This window comes from Gorilla gorilla, chromosome 6 (assembly GCF_029281585.2).
Source record: "Gorilla gorilla gorilla isolate KB3781 chromosome 6, NHGRI_mGorGor1-v2.1_pri, whole genome shotgun sequence".
Taxonomy (NCBI): Eukaryota; Metazoa; Chordata; class Mammalia; order Primates; family Hominidae; genus Gorilla; species Gorilla gorilla.
The window spans coordinates 42,401,387-42,425,704 of NC_073230.2; the positions used below are offsets into that span (position 1 = coordinate 42,401,387).

General features: G+C 37.7%; 1 protein-coding gene across 4 annotated transcripts in view; it reads right to left on the reverse strand.

Moving 5' to 3' along the window:
* DPY19L1 (dpy-19 like C-mannosyltransferase 1) overlaps positions 1–24,318 on the reverse strand; it is a 115,952-nt gene that overhangs the window by 58,956 nt on the left and 32,678 nt on the right. For all 4 annotated transcript variants that reach the window (XR_010134637.1, XM_055347547.2, XM_055347548.2 and 1 more), the window contains exon 7: positions 9,773–9,830. Coding sequence is in view for 3 of the 4 variants with exons in the window: in XM_055347547.2 (XP_055203522.1) it covers positions 9,773–9,830 (58 nt within the window). In the remaining variant the exon portion in view is untranslated. The remainder of the gene's footprint in view (positions 1–9,772; positions 9,831–24,318) is intronic.

Below are 24,318 nucleotides of genomic sequence, written 5' to 3' on the forward strand. Positions count from 1 at the left end.
GTCACTTTATTTATGATACAAGGCCCACTACAATTCAGCGGGGAAAAATCTTCTTTTTAACAAATGGTACTAGGTTAACTGGACATCCTATTTGGGGTGGGGTAGGGTAGGAAGGAATCTGGAACCTATTTCATACTGTATACAAGATTCTAGACAGATTACAAACCAAAATGTGAAAGCTACACCAAGGTTTTCCCTTATATTTTCTTCAAGCTTCTAAAAGAAAATATGAGAAAACCTTTATGATCTACAGTAGGCAAAGATTTTTTTAATCAGACACAAAAAGGACTCAACATAAGAGATTGATAAATGGAACTTCATGAAAATTAAGAACTTCATCAAAAAACCTCAAAAAGATCTGTGTACACAAAGATAAAAATCAAAAAACCAAAAAAGAGGAAAAGACAGGTCGTTAAGTGGTGAGAAGGTACTTGTAGAACATATATTCTATAAAGAACTCCACAGAATTGACAAAGAGTTCCCATATATGAATAAAATAACCCAAATATTTTTTAATGGGTAAAGACTTAGGTATTAAACAAAAGAGAATATCTAAATCTGATAAGCCATATTAAAAGGTGCTCAATATCATTACTCATCAGGAAAATGCAAACTAAACCCATAATAAGGTACCATTTCACTCATCAGAATGACTATAATTAAGAGGACTGCCAATGCCAAGCACTGACAAGGATGTATTGATAGAAGAAACTGGAATTATCGTACATTGCCGATGGGAGTAAAAACTGGTACAAGCACTTTGGAAAACAATGTGGATACATATCACAGACATATGTTGAGAGAAAGACGTCAGGCATAAGAAAGTATGATTCCACTCACATGAAGCCCCCAAATAGGCAAAACTAATCAATAGTGATAGAGATAGAAGAGTTTTGAAGGATGGGGAGGGATACAGATTGGACAGGAACAGAGGTGAGCCTGCTTGGGGGTTGGAAATAGTCTATGCATTGATCTAGTTCCTGGATACAAGATTGTATACATATGTAAAGATCCACTGAACAGTTAAAATATACAGATCTCAATGTGTGAAAAGTATATATCATTAAAATGTGGGGAGACTACTACCAGCCAAATCTGTGACAATGGGAGCATCAAAAAGAATTGCAATGGATTATAAAGCATTGAATTAAAAAAGCCCTATGCAAATATAATAAAAGAAAATGGCAGGAGAAGGGATTTATCTTTATAGAACACCACTAAATGTAGATGAAACGGCAGAATTAGAAAATTACCATTTGCAATGGCTAATGTAATAACTAATTCAGGCAAGAATCATCAGTGGATGCATAATCAGTTGGTAAATATTATGGGGGAAGAGCATATTCAGGCGTCTCAAAGTATCATCCCTCATTTCACCTACTAATTAAAAGAAAAAAGGGCATTTTTATAATAGAGACATGACAGACACCACCTTAACCATGTGATTTAACTTTGTAAATTCAATAACAGGACAAATTGGTTTTGCATGCCTCCAGAGGTAATGCAAAGCAAAGGACACAACATCATATGTGCCATATTCTTCATTAAAATGTCTAATCTGGCTGGGCGTGGTGGCTCATGCCTGTAATCCCAACACTTTGGGAGGCCGAGGCAGGCAGATCATGTGAGGCCAGGAGTTCAAGACCAGCCTGGCCAACATGGTGAAACCCTGTCTCTAATAAAAGTATAAAAATTAGCCAGGCGTGGTGGCACACACCTGTAATCCCAGCTACTCGGGAGGCTGAGGCATGAGAATCCTTGAACCCGGGAGGCAGAGGCTACAGTGAGCCAAAATTGTGCCACTGCACTCCAGCCTGGGCAACAGAGTGAGACCCTGTCTCAAAATAAAATAAAATAAAATAAAATAGTCTTCTAATCTGAATCTATTAACGAGGAAACAATCAGACAAATCCAAATTGTGAGACGTCTACAAAATAATTAGACTCCTCAAAAATGTTAATGCCATGAAAAAACAAAGAGAAACTGTTTGAGATAAACTTTTCCAAATAAAATGACAACTAAATGCAATGTACGATCCTTAATCAGATTCTGGATCCAAAATAAAAGCATCAAAGAATTTATGGGAATAAACTATGAAAATGAGAATATGGGCTGTATTAAGGTATTACTGTATAATTATTAGTGTTAAATTTCTCAAGTATGATAACAGTATTGTGATTATGTACAATGTCTTGCTTTTAGGCAATATATACTGAAGTATTTAGGGGTGAGACAGCATCATATCTGCAGCTCATTTTCAAACGGATTAGAAAAACGTCTGTGTCGGTGTTTGTATAAGAGAGACAGCAAATGTGTCAAAATATTAAAACTGGTAAATGAAACTGAATCTAGAGCATTTCTGTAAGTTTCAATTTGTTCAAAATAAAAAGCCAGAGAAAAAACAGTAAAGAAAAATGCACTTTTGTTGTACTGCCTTTTTAGTACAAGATTTACAGTGAAACTAGATATAGCCCAAGTGAAGATACAGAACAGCTGTTGGCTCTACCATCACACCTGGGAACAACTGCATAATTTAGGTAAGGATCTGCCATAGGCAGAGAGTCTTTGCTGGAACCAAACAACTTCTAACCATATAAATAAGAATCTGAAAAAGGTACAAACACAAAAATGAGTATTTGTTGTGACAGCCACCCCTCCCCCAACCTGGGAGACACACAGACATACGCACACATGAATCTGGCAGATAAAGAGGAGTGGGGGAAAGTCAGAACTCTGTGAGATCACAATCTCACACAGCGTTTGGTTTCGGGGCCTTGGCACAGCTGAATCTGGAGATGGATTAAAATTAACTAAAAAGCTGAAAACTAACCCCTTCCCAGTTTAAAGAATGGTAAGATCAAAGGAATCAACCCCTGAGTTAAGCACCTGGAAAGTTGGAGCCTGAGACAAAGAAAAAAGAGATCACTGTAATTCATTTGAAACTGGAAGTAAACTAAAACAAATTAAAACTATACTACTGCCCTGCTTGGCAGGGCTTCATGTGGGATCCAAATTCTCAGTCTCTCTTCCTAGGTGCTTGACATAAAACATGTTCCCTTTTTAGGGAAATTGAAGCAAAAATGATTATCTAGTTCAACCTTTATCATTCTTTTACAGAAATTGTCTTCATAAAATAAAAAGCTATGACACATGCAAAGTAGCAGGAAAATATGACCCATTATCAAGAGAAAAAAACAGTCAATGGAGTTAAATTCCCAGATAATGTAGGTGTTGGCATTAGAAGACAGACTTTAAAATAACTATAATAATTAGATTTTAAAATGTATAGAAAAATATTAGTGAGATGAAAAGGCAGGAAATTTCAACAGAAAAATGGAGGCTCTATGGAATAAATGGAAATTCTAAGAAGGAACGAAGGAAGAAAGGGAAAGAGAGGAAGGGAGGGAAGGAGGGAAGAAAGGAAGGCAAGAAGGGAGGAAGGCAGAGAGGGAGGGAGGGATGGAAATTTACCAGATAGTGATAATAGCAGACTGCATGCATCAGAATAAAGCACCGCCAACTCCTATACATGGCAAGAGAAAATACCCAAAGGGAGGAATAGAGAGAAAAAAAATGGGAAAAAAAGGAACAGTGTCAAAAATCTGTGAGATAGTATTTTTTAAAAGTTGAACATACATGTAATTACAATCCCCAAAGAAGAAGAGAGGAAGAATGGGGAAAATAAAGTATTTAAAAAGAAGATCTTGGCTAGAAATTTTCCAAAACTGATTAAAAATAAAAACCAACCCAGAAAACAAAAGTGTTCAATGAATAAAGCACGTCTAGGTTCACCACCATCAACCAATAAAAACCAAATATATAATGAAAATCTCTGAACAACAGAGAAAAGACACATTACATTCAGAGGAACAATAATAAGAATTATAGCTGACTTCTTATAAACCGGTGGAAGCCAGAAGATAATGGAATAGCATCTTTAAAGTGCTGAAAGGGAAAGCTATCAACCTATAATTCTTATTAAGCAAACATATACTTCAAAAAATGAAGGCAAGATAACATTTTTAGACAGACAAAAACTAAGGGACTTATTGGCAGATCTTTATCACAATGCTAAATAAAATTCTTAAAACTAAAGAGAAATTACGTCAGATGGAAATCCAGATCTGCAGGAAGAAATTAAGAACACCATTGAGATGCAAACTGAAATGCCCAGTTGTGAAGGATGACTAGGAGTTAATTAGGCACACGTCAAGATGAGGGGCGCAGAGGCATATACAAAGCATAGGAAACAGCATGTGCAAAGGCCCTGAGGAAGGAAAAGGAATAGTCCTTTCTGGAAACAGAAGAAAGAAGGGCCAATAGGGCTGAAGCAAAGCAATCAAAAATAGCCTGAAGAGTGATGTGAGACAAAATCAGAAATCCAGCTGGGCAAGGTCATAAAAGATGTTGTAGGCTACTTTTCTATTGTAGACTGCTTTTCAAATTTACATCAGCAGATATGCTGCTAAGATTAACACACTCTGTTTTTATTGAACTTTTGAAGTTACTGTAAGTTTAATAAGTTCACAAATCCATAGACACACCAGTGAATGGCCTTCATAAAATTATACATCTTGTACTTACACTGTTTCCCAAATTCATGTAAAACATAATTTAAATCATGTCACTCTACTAGTCATCATCCTCTAGTGGCATTCCATCCACTCCAAATAGACCCTATAATGACCTACAGAAATCTGCTCCCACTCCTACCTCCAATTATTAACTGTCTGACCTTATCCGCTATCACTTTCTGCTCCTCCGTGCTACTGCCCAATATTCTCCTGCTTTAAGGTAGAAGATTATCCCACTTCATTCACATGATTGTTCACAAGGATAGGAGTCTTTGTTTTACTTGCACATCTCAAGCATCAAAAAGTACCTGGAAAGAAGGGACTTTCTTTCTTACCAACCTTACCAAAACCTTATCAACACTGGAAAAAAGGGAAGAAAGAATGAAAGAAAAACGAAGTAAGAGGTCCACAAATTGGCAAGAAAAGGTCTCTGCACCTTTCATTTGTAAAAGATAAATTATAGTGATGTCTTCTTTGAAATGCTACTCCCCTAAGAATTTCGTGTTTGGAGAGATTAATGGGGAATCAGGAAACCTGTAATCCTCTCTCTGCAAAAAGATCCACAGTATTGATCTGGGCAATGATTTCTTGGATAAGACTGCAAAAGCACAGAAAAGGAAAGCAAAAATAGCCAAATAGGATTGCGTCAAACTAAAATGCTTCTGCACAACAAAGGAAATAATTAACAGAGTGTACAGTCAACCCGAGGATTGGGAGAAAATATCTGCAAACCACACCTTTGATAAGGGGCCAATATTCAAAATATATAAGGTACTCAAATAAGTCAATAGCAACAAAACAACTCAATTTTTAAAATAGGCAAAGAATCTGAAGTCACTTCTCAAAAGGAAAGATACAAATGGCCAACAGATATATGAAAAAAAAATGCTCAGCTTCTCAAACCATAGGGGAAATTCAAATTAAAACCACAGTGAGAAACTACACCTGTTAGAAAGGCTATTATCAAAAAAGACAAATGATAAGTGTTGGAGAGGATGTGGAGAAGAGGGAACTCTTGCACACTGTTGGTAGGAATGTAAATTTATACAGTCATTTTAGAAAACTATGTAAGTTTCCTCAAAAACACTAAAAATAGAATAGCAATCCCACTTCAGAGTATATATACAAAGGAACTGAAATCAGTACATCAGAGATATCTGCACTCCCATGTTCATTTCAGCATTATTCACAATAGCCAAGATACGGAAGCAACCCTATGTGTCCATAAAGAGATTAATAAGGAAAATGTGCTATACATACACAACGGAATATGACATAGCCTTAAAAAAAGAAGGAAATTATGTCATTTGAGACACTATGAATGGAACTGAAAGAGATACTATGCTAAGTGAAATAAACCAAGCACAGGAAGGCAAATACTGTATGATCTCAATTATATGTGGAACCTAAGAGTCAATCTCACAGAAACAGAGAACAGAAAGGTAGTTACCAGAGGCTCAGGGGAGAGATGGGTAATGTGGAGATGTTGATCCACAGATATAAAGTTTCAGTTGGGCAGGAGGAATAAGTTTTAATGATCTATTGTTCCACTTGGTGACTACAGTTAATGTATTGCATATTTCGAAATTGCTAAGAGATTTTCAGCATTCTCACCACAAAAAATGCTAAGTTGGTGAGGGAACAGATATGCTAACTTGCTTGATTGACTCTTTCTACAATGTATACATAAGTCAAAACATCACATTGTACCCCACTAATATCTACAATTATTATTTGTAAGTTAAAACAAATAATTTTTTAAAAATACAAATAAATAAAATCATCTCCCTGCTGGGTAACCTTGAGCCAATCACTTAATGTTTAAGTGCTTCCATTTTTATGATATTGGGATGTTCACTACATACCTACCATATAAGAATAAGGATTAATGAGATTGTTTTCAAAGTGCTCTAAGAATTCTTTTCCAAATCTTATATAAATGGCATAACTATTTCAATAATTAGGAACATGTATGTTTATAGTTTAGTCTCAGTTCAGTGGAAAAATATTTAAGAAATATGGGTCAGAAATATGTTGTAGGTCATAAAAATGGTTTAATTAGATATGAACCTCAAGGCAATCCTTTCATTCACTTTGAATTACTTTTGGAGGCAATCCGTTAATTTACTTTGAAGTACTTTCGGGGGCAATCCTTTCATTTACTTTGAATTACTTTTTAAAAATGTATTTATTTTTAAAAAACACAAAGTAAGGAATTTCCTCTTCATATGTGTACATCTTTATATATGTGAACATCTTTTACATAAAACAGCATCAATCATGCTTCATAATAATTTTTTTAATCTTATCATGAAAAAGCTAAACAATCCTATTTCACAAAAAAAGAATTTCTAACAATCAAAAAATTGGAGAAAAATACTGTATTCAGATTTTTCTTAATATACATTCATGTGCTTTTCTATCAGCATGCCAAAATCCTGCACCATCAACACATGTTGTGTGCATCTTGTAAAAGAAAACATTTTAAAGGCAAAACAAAATTGCTAGCTTTCGTCTTTGCAAAAATTCTCAATTGTGACTGAATGAAATTTATTAAAGAAGCTTGATCAATGAAAACACCTGCATAGTTTTTATTATAGAATGTATAACCTCAACATTACTGATCATTATTATAAACCCTTTTATTGCATTTCACAAGTTTCGGATTTGAAGGTTTCAAATGTGTTTTAAATAATTTATTTAATAATCTATTAAGCTATTCATGCTACACATTTTATAAATAATTTGTTCAGGCAAAAATTTTCCCTTATAAAACCATATGAGGAAAAAGAAAATTTTAAAAAAGTAAACCTACGCTATCTTCACATCTAGTGCACAGCAAACTACATAATGGAAATAGAACTTAAATGCAAGTAACAATTCACAACTGTTCTTTGCAACATAAACCAATCACTCATGTGATCAAAGTAACTCTCCTAAGAAAGTAAGGTACCGGTTAGTAACCCACTAGCATTTCCAGTGAGCAATGCTCTATAAAAGCTCACTAAATACATAAATAGGTACTACCAGAGTAAATATTTCTGTCCATAGAAAAAGTATATACTTAAAAATCAGAAAAAAATAGGGTCTGAAGATCTCATTACCTAAAACGAAAATATGTTGAGTTCTCACCAATATTTTACCCAAAACTGCAGTTTATGCTCTCAATTTTAATGCCATTACCTGTATTTTCACAAGTAATTTTACATGTAAGTAAAATTATCTACTTGACTATTTCAGTAAAACTGAAATTCTAATTCTAATGATATTCGGTTTACCTTTTCCTAAAAAAGTGATGTCTAAGCATGCTTTTCAGCTACACCAAGTAGCTGAAAAGTATCAAAAAGACAATTCATCAGCCTGAAAAGCCAGTTGAATAGTCTGAATTCCATTGTTAAAATTTAAGAAAACTTTGTAAGGAATGATGTTCATGCCACATGAGTATCAAACTTATAAGAAAACTTAAGACCAAGAATTAAAAACCATAGCACACACTGAGGGTAGCACGATAGACCTTTGCGCTTTACAAACAGTGGTCTTCCTGGTGGTCTAGGTTCCAAAATTTTGAATAACCTCTTTCCTCTGACACCTTATTGTTAACACACGATGCTTCTTTCTTCCATTATTAAATGGTTATTTCCCTGTTTCTTAGGTCATTCCCTCAGAATCTGTGGCTCAAAGTGCTTCATGGTCCACACTATCACAATGTGCAGGATCCACAGTCAGGAAAAGCCAAATCTTTTTTTTTTTTTTAAACACATACTATACCAATTAACTGATGTCATGTTGCAACCACTTGTCAAATACTCTAGCTTTACTTTCTGTGATTCTAAATACTAAGAACATATTAGCTAAGTATCCATTAGTAACTCGCTGACTAAAAAGAAGTCCAGCATTGACTCTTCATTATGTTTGGAGATGATTATTGTTATAGCACATGTTAAAACATGTGCATATTCAAATACAGCAGGCACTGAGTGTATAAAATGCATGGAAGGACAAAGTCACTTCACACAAAGCAAGCTGACCTTTATTCTTTTCTCCCTCATACAAAATTTATCATGAAAGAAATCTAGACAGATGTATTAGAAATTCATTTACAACTACGATTAATCGAGAAACGTTGACATTCTGAATTTATAGTAGAATTTAAACTAAGTTAATTAGTCAATAACAGTAATAATACAAGCTAACAATTACATAGCAGCTACCATGTGCCAAACACTGCTCTAGGCATTTACACATATGAATTCACTTAGTCTCTGCAATAATCCTATGAGGTGGGTAACATCATTATGCCCATTTACAAAGAGGAAACTAAGGCAAAGAGAGATTAAATGACTTGCTCAGGTCACAGAGCCACATAGCAGTCAGGATTTGAACCCAGGCAACCTGGATCCAGAGTCTCTATTTTTTACAATACTGTTCTCTTTAGAAAGCGCTTGAACACTCAAATATTTTTGCAAAAAGTACTTAAAAGAGTATCAAATGTTAATACATTAAAATAAGAATACGCTGTGTAGTTTCTGCAACAAAAAGTTATCCCTACAAAAGAAAGTTGTAACAATTACCACCTACTTCCATTATAACTAAATCGTTAGCTTTCACAGTTTTAAAATTATACAAACAATTGATACTTGAGGGCAGGCATGGTGGCTTATACCTGTAATCCCAACACTTTGGGAGACCAAGGCAAGAGGATTGCTTGAGGCCAGGAATTCAAGACCAGCCTGGGCAACATAGAAAGATTCCATCTCTATAAAAAATTTAAAAAACTAGCTGAGTGTGGTGATAAGCGTCTGTAGTCCCAGCTACTCTGGAAGCTGATTCTGAGGCAGGAGGATCACCTGACCCCAAGAGTTTGAGGCTGCAGTGAGCTATGATCTACCACTGCACTCCAGACTGGGCAACAAAAAAAGACACTGCCTCAAAACAACAACAACAACAACAACAACAACAACAACAACAAAACAGAATTGATACAGTTGATACAGACCCACTATTTCATCAAATTACTAAGCCTTATATCACATAAGAAGTACAATGGTCATGAAAAGTTAACTCAAATGAATGCTAGTGTTTAAATTTTGAATCAAAATAATAAGATCAAACATTTAAAGAATGCCATTATAGATTAAATTTAAAGAAGAAAACTGCATTTCCAGGAGTAATTCTGAGAATAGTTTTTGATTACCTACCTCTCCATGATTGAAAAAGAAGCACAACACTGTAACCAGGCCTCCTAATCGGCTGCCACTGGAAAAGAAGAAAACATAACTCAAATAACAAAAATTCAGGTCAATCCTAAGAAAAACCTTAAAACACATAATATCATAACCTCTGGTATTATATAAGATTTTATAGTCATACTAGAACTCTCCTATGCTTGTTTACAAAATAGTTTATTTCCTCCAAAGGATCATTAGTCAAAATAATCTTTTCTCATTTTTTAAAAATCATTTGCTACCTTCAAAATGTATAGACTCAGAAAAGCACGCAAACTGAAAGCGAATAGAAAATTCTTAGTAGTCATATTACTGTACATCACGCAACCTGATATTTCTTTTTATTTTCTTTAGTACCTCATATTTATTTATGTCCTTCAACATTTCTCAAACTGCTTTCCTTGGGACAGATGACATACATTAGGAAAAAGGGTGAGAAAGACGTGCAAGGAAAGGGATCCATGGTCATGAGGATGGAAAACCCCACACTGCCTACCTGCTCCTAGAAATTCACAAGGCACTTCCACACATTAAAGATTTAATTTTATATTTCCCAAATCCCATCCCCAAGCTACTTTTCTGCAGAATACACTTGAGGAATACCAATTTATAAAGTTTTATGTTTCACTTGTTTTCAAAAACTGGAATAGAACACAAATATCAAAGTATGACAATTAGGCTTATAACTCTAGGTAAGAAATTACAATGGTATAAGCTGGTAGTTCTAACAATTAACCTTCATTTGCTCAGATAAGAGTGAAATATGTTCCCTACTGTCCCCCAAGTCTGGGTAGGGGACATAAGGCTATGTTTAGGTTTATTTCATCATGTTCTGCATCTTTACTCTTGAGGTCTTCTCACTCATTTTAGCTCATGCTGCTTTCTTATTATTCTACCCAAATATCCTTCCTTCTTTTTCTCTATCTACCTTCTTTCTATTTCTCTATCTATAAGTATACCACAGAGAGGTCAGAGAGGAAACAAAGAACCAGATGGTATAGGCATCAAAGGCCTTGTATTTACTCTTGTGATGTATCAATGAGGAAAAGAGGAAGAGATGCAATGGCCAGCAGGGATAATCCATGTAGGGAGTATCCAGAAGGAGACAGGTAGGGCTGGGACCCCAGCACCGGTGGCCTGTTTGCCTTGGCAAAAGAGGAGGAAGACTGCATATTAGTGGTAAGTACTTTGTGGAGTTTCCATGTTCCCCACAGAGCAGAAGACACAGCCACTCGCTGCTAGAGAGAAACGATGGCAGCATTAAACGTTTGAGGAAAGACAGAAATGTCTGAAACACCACTCACATTTCAGGAGAGTGGTAACTGGGGAAAACACAGTGCTGCTGGGATATCTTAGGGGAACAACTGAGGCTGCAGAACACAAATCTACAGGGTCAGTAATAATAAGACTGTGTGATTTTTGCCTACCGATTATCAGCCTAGACAGCACAAATGAAATATAAAGGGGCAAAGAAACTGAGGACATTGGCCAGAAAGTGTCTGAAGTGATGGATCACTGAAATGAGAGCATCAGATAGAGGAGCTTAGAAAGCAGTACAGGCTAGGAAGTGGACGCCAGGGTTCTCTCCTGAAAGGTGTACCACATCTTCTTCAGAAGAGAAGCACACAGGCTAGGCCCAGGCTTCATCACAAGTGATTAGACATTAGAAAGGTTAAGACAGAGTTAACGGTTTAAAAAACAAATAAATACATTTTAGTGTTTTGAACTTACTCTAACAAGACAAAAAATATAGAAGTTTATAGGGGAAAAAAAGTGATTTTCTCATTACCCTCTCCCAATCCTATTCACCTAAGAACATTTTTAGTATGTGTCTGTTCTTCCAAATCTCTCTCTCTAACCACACAAACATATATTTTCTATGTGATCATATTAACATCTCTCTGAAATTTGTTCCTTTTCTAATTATTCTAGCATAAAGATTATTCCTAATCAATATATGTAAACTTAAAGGGATTATTTTTATAGATGGCAAATACTGTATAGTACAAATATATTTATTTAGTCCATTCTTTATTACTGGGCATATAAATATTTTTCAGTTTCTTGCTATAATAAAAAATGGTTAAACATCCTCGTACATGTAAATGCTGGCGCGTTTGTTTCGGCAGGAGGGACCTAACTGTGAGACACGTAAGTCAAAGGATGTAAGCTGTACCTGGAAGCACTGCAGCAGTCCACACTCTTGTCACAGAGTATGCAGGAAGTCGTTTCTCCACCCCTCGTGCAGACTCATGTGCTTTTCAAATTTTCTCCTTAGATAGGTGAAAACCCTTTTCTCACTGCCTACTTGTATGCAGCAGCATTTTAGTGTTTTGTTTTGACAACATGCATTTTCTCTTCCGTGAACTGCTTATTCATATTCTTGTCTATTTTTCTATTTGACTGTTCCCTACTTAAAAATTAAGGTTATCAAACCTCTGACTGTCAAATGTGAAAATAACATTTAAAAGCTGTCCAAAAAAACAACCCCTTTAAGCCTTGAGAGAGATGTGACTGTGATCTGAGTCACATATGGTTACAACTTACGTTCTCAGATTATAGATTAACTTGCTTTCTTATTTTTCTTGTTCAGTACAATGACTAGAGAATTAAACAATGTCAGGCACAAAAACTTCCTGCCTTTTTTTTTTTTTTCCAGAGACTGGGTCTCACTCTGTCACCCAAGCTAGGGTAGAGTGGCACAATCATGGCTCACTGCAGCCTCGAACTCATGGGATCCAGCAATCCTCCTGCCTCAGCCTCCAGAGTAGCTGAAACTACAGGTGTTGAGCCTGCCTTCGTAGTTAATAACCCCTGTTAAAGATTAATTTTCCCTGTGTTGTTTTACTTTGCTTAGATCAGACTATAGAAAACCCATCATTATACTCTCTGTAAAAAAAAAAAATGTTAACTGTACCCTTCCCCAAAAGAAATAACACCTAAACCAATCAAACTGCTGTGACTATGTGCCAACCTGTATGAATAATGTTGTATTCCTGCTAAAAATGTCTCTGCCTCTGCCTATATAAATGAAACCTAAACTTCCTTACTTCCAAAGGCTGACTTCATTCCTTTGGAGTTGGTGTTCCTGAGTGGTCCACCCCCACACTTTGTGCTTGAATAAACGCTCTTTAGATTCTGATCCTTTTGATTATTTTAAGTTAACACATATGTGTGACAAAGTATTCTGATCTAATTTGTGGCGTATTCTATCAGAAAGAATTTTTAAACTTTTATGTATTTAAATATGTTGATATTTTCCTTTATTTCTTCTGCACTTCCTGTCTTGTCTCTGAAGGTCTTCCACACCTTAAAACTACAGTCTCCTAAAATTTCTTCTAATATTATTAACTGCATTTTCCACTTAGCTCTTTCTCCCTAATTTTGTTCTCTTTGAAATAGCCAATTATATTAAAATCATGTATCAAGTAAACATCCCTTTTACCAGTGAAATGAAATTCAGGCTTTATCTTAATTTCTTACAAAGCTAGACTCTGTTCTATTTCATTCAACTGACTTAATTCTGTATTTTTTTTTTGTATCACACTATTTTTATTACTGTAGCATTATGGTAATTTTAACACATGATTTTAAAAAGCTACCCACCCCCAACTACTCTTATTTTTAAGATTTTTTAGGTAATTCTTACCAACTTATTCTTACATATAACATCTGAACCAGTCTCCCAACCCTGCTCCCCAACCCAAGAAAAAATTGTCAGACTTCTGATCAGAATGACATTAAATTTATATATAATTTGGGTTGGGAAGGGCTGTCATTTATATGATGGTCATTCAGTTGCACAGTATATCTCTTTCCATTTACTCAATTCTAACTGTATTCCTTTAAATAAAAATGTTTGGGGTCAGGCACAGTGGCTCATGCCTGTAATCTCAGCACTTTGGGAGGCCAAGGCGAGTGGATCACTTGAGGCTAGGAGTTCGACACCAGCCTGCCCAACATGATGAAACACTATCTCTACGAAAATACAAAAAAAAAAAAAAAATTAGCCGTGTGGTGGCGCACAACTGTAGTCCCAGCTACTCAGGAGGCTGAGAGTCAAGATTCGTTTGAACCGGGAAGGTGGAGGCTACAATAAGCTGAAATTGCGCCGTGGCACTCCAGCCTGGGTGACAGAGTGAAATTGTCTCAAAAAATAAAAATTTTTTTGGACAACCAATGTAAGAGTCAAGTACTAAAAGTTAAAACTTCTAGAAATACAAAGAGAACATCATAAAATCTGATCACAGTAGAAAATTTTAATTTTCATAATCTAACAGGTCAAGTAAGCTAAAGGAAACATATTAGGGATCTGAAGGAGATAATCAACAAGCTCAATGTCGTGACTATACAGAGATTACACATCATTTTCTTATGTCACTGGAACATCTAGTTGCAAAGGCACCTCATTCTCTGATTAGAATCTAAAACAACCTAAAACACAAGAAAGATGAGTTTTTAAAAAAAATGACACTTGGGGAATTTAATGTAAAATTTCCTTTTAAAAATTCCCTGGAACAATGAGGAATCAAAATGGAAATTTAATACCTTTAATTTTCTAATGGCAGAGTAAAGGTAGAGAAAGAACAAAAGACTCACAAATCCAATTCCCTGGCCGGGCGCGGTGGCTCATGCCTGTAATCCCAGCACTTTGGAAGGCTGAGGCAGGCAGATCACGAGGTCAGGAGATCGAGACCATCCTGGCTAACATGGTGAAACCCGTCTCTACTAAAAATACAAAAAATTAGCCGGGCGTGGTGGTGGGCGCCTGTGGTCCCAGCTACTTGGGAGGCTGAGGCAGGAGAATGGCGTGAAACCGGGAGGTGGAGCTTGCAGTGAGCCAAGACTGTGCCACTGCACTCCAGCCTGGGCGACAGAGCAAGATTCCATCTCAAAAAAAAAAAAAAAATCCAATTCCCCGACCAAATCTCAGGATGATGTTTGCCTAAGAAGTCGCATACCCTCACTCAGTTGCCATACAACCTGGGAGGCTCTGAGGTTGGACAATTTCCTGAGGGCAGAGCCACGGTGACAACATTCCTTTTTCACCAAATTACTAAAATACAGGTTATGGTCCAACATCTTCCATGAATATGGGCCCAGCTTTACTTAACTAACAAAAGAAAAGAGGCCGATTTTTTTCTATACACTTTTGGGAACTGCAAAGCTAGAGGAGGAGAATAAAATTTATTTATCTCCAAGGAATGTTCTGAGTTAGAAACACTGTGAAATGATGTGACTTGAAACAAATCTAAAATGGTGTTCTCCATGTCCACCCTCTCGCCCCAATCCATAGAGGCTACTAAGTCCTTTTATTTTGCTAAACAGAAAAGATGCAGCAATCAGAATACCTAAAATTTTTAAATTTTTTTCCCCACTATAGTTGATTAGTTGATATTTTAGCATTCCCTAGTGGTTAAAAAAAAAAGTCTCTTCTGCAATATGACTGTCAGAAAATATGAAACCTCCTACTGTGCAAATTTTAAAACATTCTAAGCTTGCTAAACATTTACCACATTTACTTATACATCTCATTCACCTAAACCTTGATTTTTCTTAGATATAAAATGAAGGGATAATTAAAAAAAAGCTAAAAAGGACCTCAAAATACTTTCCAGTTCTAAAATTTAAGAATTCTATAATTATCTTCTTTCCTACCTACTACAGTTGTATAGATTTAAATCAATTATCAAGTTTTGATAGGTTTCATTAATCATTGAGATTTTTATCTCTATTTACAAAAATGATGAACCATCCAAAGTTAAACTTTTGAAGAGAAAAAAGCCATCAGAGTTAATTCAAAACTATATTAAATAACTCTTACGATTAAGTTTTCTTATTGTATAAATGCTTAAGAAAGAGAAAATAGAGAAAAATTTGGAAATAATCAAATTAAGATAATTTCCAATCTTAAATTGGAGACTGAAGGCTTGGGCACCTTCCTAGCCCAATGAAGAAATGCCAAGCAGGCCTGGTTCAGAGCTGAGAACCTTCCTCTATACTCATGGCGGTGGTGGGGGGGGGGAGTGGTGGGGGGGGCGGTGGGGGGGATTCACTGGTTACTAAGTAAAGAGATAGGAAAGAAAGATGAGGAATGAAGATAAGAATCGGGAAGGGTGAGAAAAGTTCTCAGCTTGGTCCTTTCCAGTCTGTTTCAAGCAAGTGATTAACACCGTTAATTTAACTCTCTATCTGCCGGTTCTAACAGAAGTTATTTACTTATTAGATTGTGAACTCCTCAATTCACCCATGGTGCCTAGCACCAAGTCTTGTCCATGAAAGAAAGTGAAAGGGTATCTGAAAATAGAACTATTTAATCAAAAGACTGCTGGCATTCCTTTTTTGAAAGCTTGCAGCCAAACACACCACACCTCATGTCATTGTTGCTCTTGGTACTGGCCCAAAAACCAGGCAGGACCATGTGTTCAGGTGAGCCTCTGCTCTGACCCAAACACCACACTCCTCAACTCCTATGCAGACCTCTCCACTGTGTGCTCCAGGCCCTTCATTCCATGGTGAACAACTACCTATCCAACAACTGCAGCCTCTTCCCAGCTGCTTCCTCCTTCTCCTGCCTAGAAATATCACTCTCCTCTGAACAAATGCTTCCCCTGGAGCCTCCCCCACAATTCTGCCTCCTAGTATTCCAGAGTCTGTCCACTTCCCTCCATCCCACCACCATCATACCAGCTCAGGCTCCCATCCTCTTCCCCTGGGCTGCTATAGCCTCCGACACCTCCCCACCCAAAGCCTGCTCCCTCTACACTGCAGAGTGTGTTGTCTTTAACAATGAATGGACCCAATCCCACTCCATCCACACAGCCCTTCAATGGCATCCCACTGCCCACAAGGTCAAATCCAAACACCAAAACATCCGAAATGCCTCGCAGGATCTGGCCCCTGCATACACCTTGGGGACTCCTTTCACTATTCTTCCTCCTACCCACACTCTGCTCTCCAGCTACACGGTCCTCATCACAGTTCCTCAAATGATAAGACCACACTGACAACAGTGTGAAGAGCAGCCTGGGAGCAAGACTGGTGGGGAGCAGAGCCACATGAGCTGATGCAGAGTCATCCCAGGAGGATGGGCTGGCAGAGAAGTGGAAGGATGCCAGAGATACTCTGAAGCAGGACAGTAATAATAGGATTTTGTGACTCCTTGGATTACAGAGGAAAGAGGAAAGTCATGGCTATCTCTCAGAGGTCAGACTGGGCATTAGAGTAGACAGAAGTGTCATTTGCTGAGAGAGTGAAGACATAAAAAGGGGAAGGTTTTGGAGAAAAGATGCCAATATTGCCAACCAACAACTTTCATCAATTTATGCATACTAAATAAAAATACTTATCTTTTAAATATTCATACACAACTGCTAGACCAAATGGGTTTGATTAAAGATATGTTAGCAGGCCAAGTTAATATTAATTCAAAAAAAAAAAAAAGACCAGGCACAGTGGCTCACGCCTGTAATCCCAGCACTTTGGGAGGCTGAGGCGGGCAGATCACAACGTCAGGAGATCAAGATCATCCTGGCTAACATGGTGAAACCCCATCTCTACTAAAAATACAAAAAAAAAAAAAAAAAAAAAATTAGCTGGGCGTGGTGGCAGGCGCCTGTAGTCCCAGCTACTCGGGAGGCTGAGGCAGGAGAATGGCGTGAACCCAGGAGGCGGAGCTTGCAGTGAGCTGAGATCGTACCACTGCACTCCAGCCTGGGCAACTGAGCGAGACTCCGTCTCAAAAAAAAAAAAAAAAAAAAAAAAAAAAAAAAAAGTAGCTGGAAAACTTTGAGATGGTAGATTCACAGCCTATTTAAGATGTGTTTTTTGGCCAAAAATCCAGCCTGTATAAGCAGCAAATGCTTGATTTTTTGAAAATAAAGAATAAGAAAATATCATGCAAAATAATGGAAGCAAAACTGGCATAAAATTTAAGAAATTCAACTTTTCCTTAAAACAGGTAGAGGGCAGTGGAAGAGTGGAAAATTAATACAAAACACTATTCCATTCTGCTACAGAGCCTAAGAATACTTCATAGGCAACTTGGTTGGATCATGGGAAGAGAAGGTAGGAAGATTAACTGTGTTAATGATGACTATTCACTCCAGATGTAAAGGGGGACATCAAGCAAAATAAAAAAGGGCTTTGACATACAGACTAATCATCCAGGCCCTCAGGGCTTCTGGAACATATCTAGAAATAAAGCAGCTTAAAAAAATCTCTCAGATATCAAAGAAACCACTCTGAACCTCCAATGACCAAAGAAGATAACAGAGAACAGAAAATTGGAAGATGAAGGTATTGTCCTCTGACTAGCTGGTTCCTTATGTGGAAGAAAAGGCATTTTCTGCTGACTACTTATGTCTACAAAAGGACGCCCAGGCTGTTCTCATAAAAGCTCAGAAACAATGAAGAACTGGGTAGAGACAACGGTAAAAATTCAAAAGAGGGGGAGGAGATCAGGAACAGATCAGAGGGGCCACAGGGACTCTGGGCAGCCCCCACTAAATGTAGAGTTCATGAAAAAGATCATTTAAGTTCTCTTCAAAAAGCGACCTCATCGCCAGAGAGGGGATGAAGCAAGGAAAAGGGAACACTGACCCTGCCTCAGAAAGTGTGCGCTCAGCCCTCACGCATAAGTGTCTGCATATGACCAGGGGTGAGGAGGAGGAGTAGTCAATGGTACTGGGTGTCACTTCTGCACTGACGTGAAGAGTCAGATATGTCTCCTGGACTCTGGCCACAGGCAGAAGCAGCTGAGGCTGGTAAACGAAAAAGCAACAAGATGAAAGGAGCCTGGGTCTCCCCAAACAAAGCAGTTTACACTCTCATCACGCTGTAATAAAAGCCATTAGTCAGTTAAGACCCATCCAGTTTGCAATCTTCCAACCAGCTCCTCATTCTTAGATACAAATGTCAAGCTAGGAATCAGCAGGCTGTGGGGATGGAAGCTTCCAATGTGAAAAATAGAAACTAATACAAATTGAAGGGGGACCTGGAGGTAACAAAGACAATGCAACAGGCAGAGAAATTTTCAAACTCAAGATTCTTTAAGTTGGAAATCTAACAGAAATGACAATAAAATGTAAAAATAAAATAAGGGAGAAAAACCCTGAGAAAATTCGACTTCAAGAAGTCCAATATCCAATCACTAACGTTCAAGAAAACAGGAAAAAAGAAATGGAGAAGAGAACGTCATTAGGGAAATAATACTAAAAAAAGTTTTCCTCCAAAGTGAAGAAAGTAAGTGCCCAGATAGAGCGCACAAAGTATGCGATGAGAAGGATGAAATATCTACCACATCATGACCTTTTACGGGACTAAAGAGAGAAAGATGAACCCAAAAGCTGCCAGAGGAAAACAACTAGCCACACACAAAAGGAACTAATGGTAGAATAGCACCAGACTTTTGAAAAGCTACACTCCATCTTAGAATACAGTCGAACAAAGCCTTTAAAAGTCTGAGGAAAAATAAAAATCAACAACCAGGCAAACCAGTAATTGAGTATAAAAATAAAAAAGGAAATGTTCAAACATGTCAGACAAATGTATTTTAAAATTATCTCTGTGACTCTCTTGGAAATTACCTGAGGATATGATCCTCAAAAGGATGAAACAGACCAGAAAGAGACCAACCTGGGGTCCAAAACACAATGAATCCAATGCAAGAGAGGAAAGAGGAATTCTCAGGATGGTGGTAAACAAAACTCCCAGGAAATCGCTATACGGAAGCCCAGGGAAGGACGGGTCTAGGATTGAACCAGAGACAGAGGCTCCAGGAGGGAAGCCCCAGGGGATAGGAGTGGGAGAATTGAAATAATGGATTTTATACATTTGACAAAGTACAAAATAAGTGTTTACAGTTCAGCTGTAGATCTGGAGAGGAATTAATCAGCATACAGAACACTAAGGAAAACAAAATATTAGCAATAATCAACCACAGGAAAAATTTTAAGTTACCAAATAAACAATTATTTATACCACTTAATTCAGCAGTAAGCAATATTTTTACAGTCATAATAATGTAACTGCGGACTATGGTTTTACGTATCAGAACTGCTGAGTTTCCAAAGATCTGAAAGTGGCTTTCCCTAGACAAAGGGATACACGGGGTGGGGAAGACAGATGGGGCAAGGGACTACTGATGTACTTGATTATAAAAAGCTGAATAATGCCAAAAGATACGCATGTATATACAAAGCACTGAAAATTCAGTTTAAAAACATACTAATAACTAACATACCCATTGTAGAGCACATTAATAGAAAGAAAGTTGTTCAATTAACTTACATGGAGACCTCTTGATCTTTGCCAAAAAATACTTCTAAGGAACAAATCATAAAAATGTTCCAGATAACATTAAAATAGCTGTTCGTATTCACCACCAAAAGAAATAATACAGTATATTTTAACCTTGGCTTGAAAACCATTAAAGAAAAACCTTCCAAAAAAAAGAGAAACTTTCCATACTGAAATTACCAACTACAAACTACCAGATCATGCAAAGGTATGGAGTTACAGTCATCTTACCTGGAGAATGAGGAGTCGGGGAAATGTGTAATCGCAAAAGCAGACATTTAAGAATCCGCTCCCCAACATGCAGTATGTTACATTTCCCTCCAATGTGTCGTTAGTTCAATAAATGATTCTAAGTAAAATTAACTGAGGACACTATTAGAATAATTATAAAATTACATGTATGACAGCTAAAAATGGAGCACAATAGGATCCTAAAAAATGGCAATATTAGAAAGAGTAAACTTCCACCTATCAAACCAAAACAATGCATACAGAAATATCAGCTGAAGAACAGCAAAATCCTGGGACCTCAGAATCCTTTGGAAATGAATTATTACAGAACAGTAATATTCTGGAACATCAGAACAGAACAGAGAATGGAAAGTCTAGATCCTTCTTAGTGTCATGTATCTTTAAAACATTTTAAGTAAAACTTTTTATGAAATATAAATACCACTTACTTTGGCAATGAAATAAACACTTTTTTCTTCATTACGCAGGATCCTTAAACAAAAATTAACTAAAGCTGCAGACAATTTAATTGCTGTGGAAAGAACACTTAAAATGTATTCTCAGAGACAGTAGAGCACATGTTTTGGAGCCACTGTTGGTACTCAAATCCCTACTCTGCCAGTGACTAGCTCTGTGACCTCGGAAAAGTTATTTAATATCCTTGTGTCTCAGTTTCCTCATCTATAAAGTGGTTTACCTATCTCATGGGAAAACCATATGGATTAAATGAGTTTCTGATAGTAAAGAGTTTAGACTAGAGCCTCGCACATAAGCGTTATACATGAACTGAACTTCTGCAATCAAAAACAGTCTTCAGTGAAGATTGGAATCTGCAGAGGGAAAGCTTCAGAATGAGTCCATTGGAAAAATACTTCCTAAATTGGTAAACGCTAGTAAAGCTTATGTGATAGATAATATGTTTTTATTTTGCCTTTCATACATGGCAACCATAAGCTAAGTTTTTCTTTCAATATTTTATTATTAATTCATTTATTCAATCAAAAAATATTTTGGAAGGCAAGCATTCTTCTGGGTCACTTGCAAACACTACCTTATTCCATTCTCACATAGAAGAGTCTCTTAAACTCATTTAGGTGTTCTTCCCTCTACTCAATCACTTCTTTAAAAATCATCTATAATCTTCCATTTCAGTTAACCTAATAAAACACTGCACCTCCCTTTTACAACCCTAAAAGACCTCTGTTACTTTATATTTTCTTTTACATCGAAAGGCAAACCAAAGAACTGGCAGTCACTCTAAGTTCTGCTCACATCATTTATTCAAACTATATAAAAACTCAACCTTAACAGATTCCACCCACAATTTAGAGCTTCTATACAGCTTTTTTTGGTCTTCTAGCCTTAATCATGACAGCCTAAGTTTGCCAGACATCTAAGGAAGGCACCTAACATGGAAGGTAGAGACCAAAAGATGTTTAAAAAAACAAGCTACGCTGGGCACGGTGGCTCATACCTGTAATCCCAGCACTTTGGGAGGCTGAGGTGGGCGGATCACCAGGTCAAGAGATTGAGACAATCCTGGCCAACATGGTAAAAACCCTTCTCAACTAAAAAATACAAAAATTGGCTGGGTGTGGTGGTGCGTGCCTGTAGTCCCAGCTACTTGGAAAGCTGAGGCAAGAAAAAATTGCTTGAACCCAGGAGGCCAAGGTTGCAGTGAGTCAAGATCGTGCCATTGCACTCCAGCCTGGTAACAGAGCGAGACTCCAGCTCAAAAAAAAAAAAAAAAAAAACAAAAAAAACAACAACAACAAAAAAACCCACACACACAAGCTAGAAGATGCCAAGGTTATTCTGGGAGGGTAAAAACATCATTAATACCCTTAGAGAGAATATTTATTGAATCCATGAAACAAAAATAAAATACTATTTTTTAAAAAGGAATGTTTATAGAACAAACAAAACTTCTTGGAAATTAAAAGCATGATAATGAAAAATAAAAACTCAGTAGAAGGTTGGAAAAAATAAGGCTGATAAAATGTTCTAGAATGTAGAACAAAGCCAAAGAGCTTAAAAATGGGGGGGAAAAAATAAAATTAGAGGACTGGAAACTACAAACATCCAAACAAAAGTTCTGAATCAGAAAACAAAGGGAATAAAATAAGTAAAGAAATAATTCAAGAAAATTCTCAGAAATCAAAGGCATGATTGAAACAACCCATCAAGTGTCCAAGAGAACACATGAAAGCAGATCTACACTGAGACATATTGCTCTGAAATTTCAGAACCATAGAGACAAAGAAGATATTCTACAATCTTCCAGAGAGAGGAAGGGGAAGCAAAGGTCACATACAAAGGTTTAGAAATCCGAATAACTTAGGAACATCTGAATAGCATCATCTGAAGCAACCAACAATGTTCTCTTTTCTTCTTTTGAGACGGAGTCTTGCTCTGTCGCCCAGGCTGGAGTGCAGTGGCACAATCTCGGCTCACTGCAAGCTCTGCCTCCTGGGTTCACGCCATTCTCCTGCCTCAGCCTACCGAGTAGCTGGGACTACAGGTGCCCACCACCACGCTTGGCTAATTTTTTTGTATTTTTTAGTAGAGACGGGGTTTCACTGTGTTAGTCAAGATGGTCTCGATCTCCTGACCTTGTGATCCACCCACCTCGGCCTCCCAAAATGCTGGGATTACAGGCGTGAGCCACCGTGCCCGGCCAGCAACCAACAATGTTTTCAAGTCTAGAGTTCAACACTCGGCCAAACAGTGAACCAAATACGAAAGCAAATAAACACATTTTGCAAAGTTTCATAAAATGTTTACCTCCCAGCTATCTACTCTCAAGACCTACCTACTAGAAGATGAGGTCTACCAAAGAGGGAAAATAAACCAAGAAAGAGGAACAAACAGGATAAGGGCACAGGGGATCCAACAGGGGAGAGCAGTCAAGGAAATCCCAATGGGATGCCAAAAGGACAGATGTACACAAACCTTGGAAGGTAGCCAGTCCAGAACCAAGTACTGACTCATGCCCAAAATCTCCACATTTTATTTGTGTGAGCCTGGATGAGCCTGGACCAGATTCTTGTCTGTATTTTATATTGGCTCCACATACTTTACTGCTGGCATCAGTTAAAGACACTTATGTCACTCACAGAAGTTGTTCTGCTTTGATATGCTCCAGAGAGCCAGGGTAAACAGTGGTGAATTTAGAAAGAGGGAACAGCTCTTCCCCTCATGATATTTCTGCTGGATATTCAGTACCCGGCCACTACATTTCTGCCAGTTGTCCCTACCGACTGAGTCCTACATTTATCCCAGGCTCATGGCGTTGCCTACTGATGTCCTGAGGAATCAGGCTCCTGGTTGAAAACCTATATGGGATTTCTCAGGCCTGGCCATATGCAAGGCTTTGCCTGGCAGGCCTCACAGGGAAAAGAAGCCCTTCACACACCAGGCTTGGTGCAGAGCCAGCGTACTGTAGTCTCTCAGGGCAGTTGCAGTCAACGACTCAGCCACTTCTGGGTGATAAAGCTCTTCTTATGTTTGCCTTCCTAGCCCAGGCACCTTTATTTCCTGGTCCTGTTCTCTGCTGTGGCCTGGCGGAGAGGGGCTCCTTGAAGAGGCTGCTCCCCACTCTGACTCAGACTCTGCACTCTTTGGCTCCTGGCCCTTCTCCTTTGCCCCACCACCTCAAGAACCATAAACTGCAGGAGCCTTTTGTTCCCTTTTGATGGGGGTGAGACATCCTGATCGTCACATCTCACATACACCATTACAGTAAATGATTAAAGGCTTAACTCTCACTTTTGCCTTGTCGCTTTAACCAGCCACTCCAATACCTGGCAGCTCAGCTCCCTCCCCTAGCTCAGCTGCGCTCCTGACAGCCTCAGAAAGTTCCCTCAGGGAACCTAAAGACCATGACTCAGAAATTCTCTTCTGGGAACTTTCATCTAACAAGGGCAATAGTGTCCTCCCCTTAAGCAGCTAGGTTTGTGCCTGATACTCAGTTTTTCAAAACTAAACAC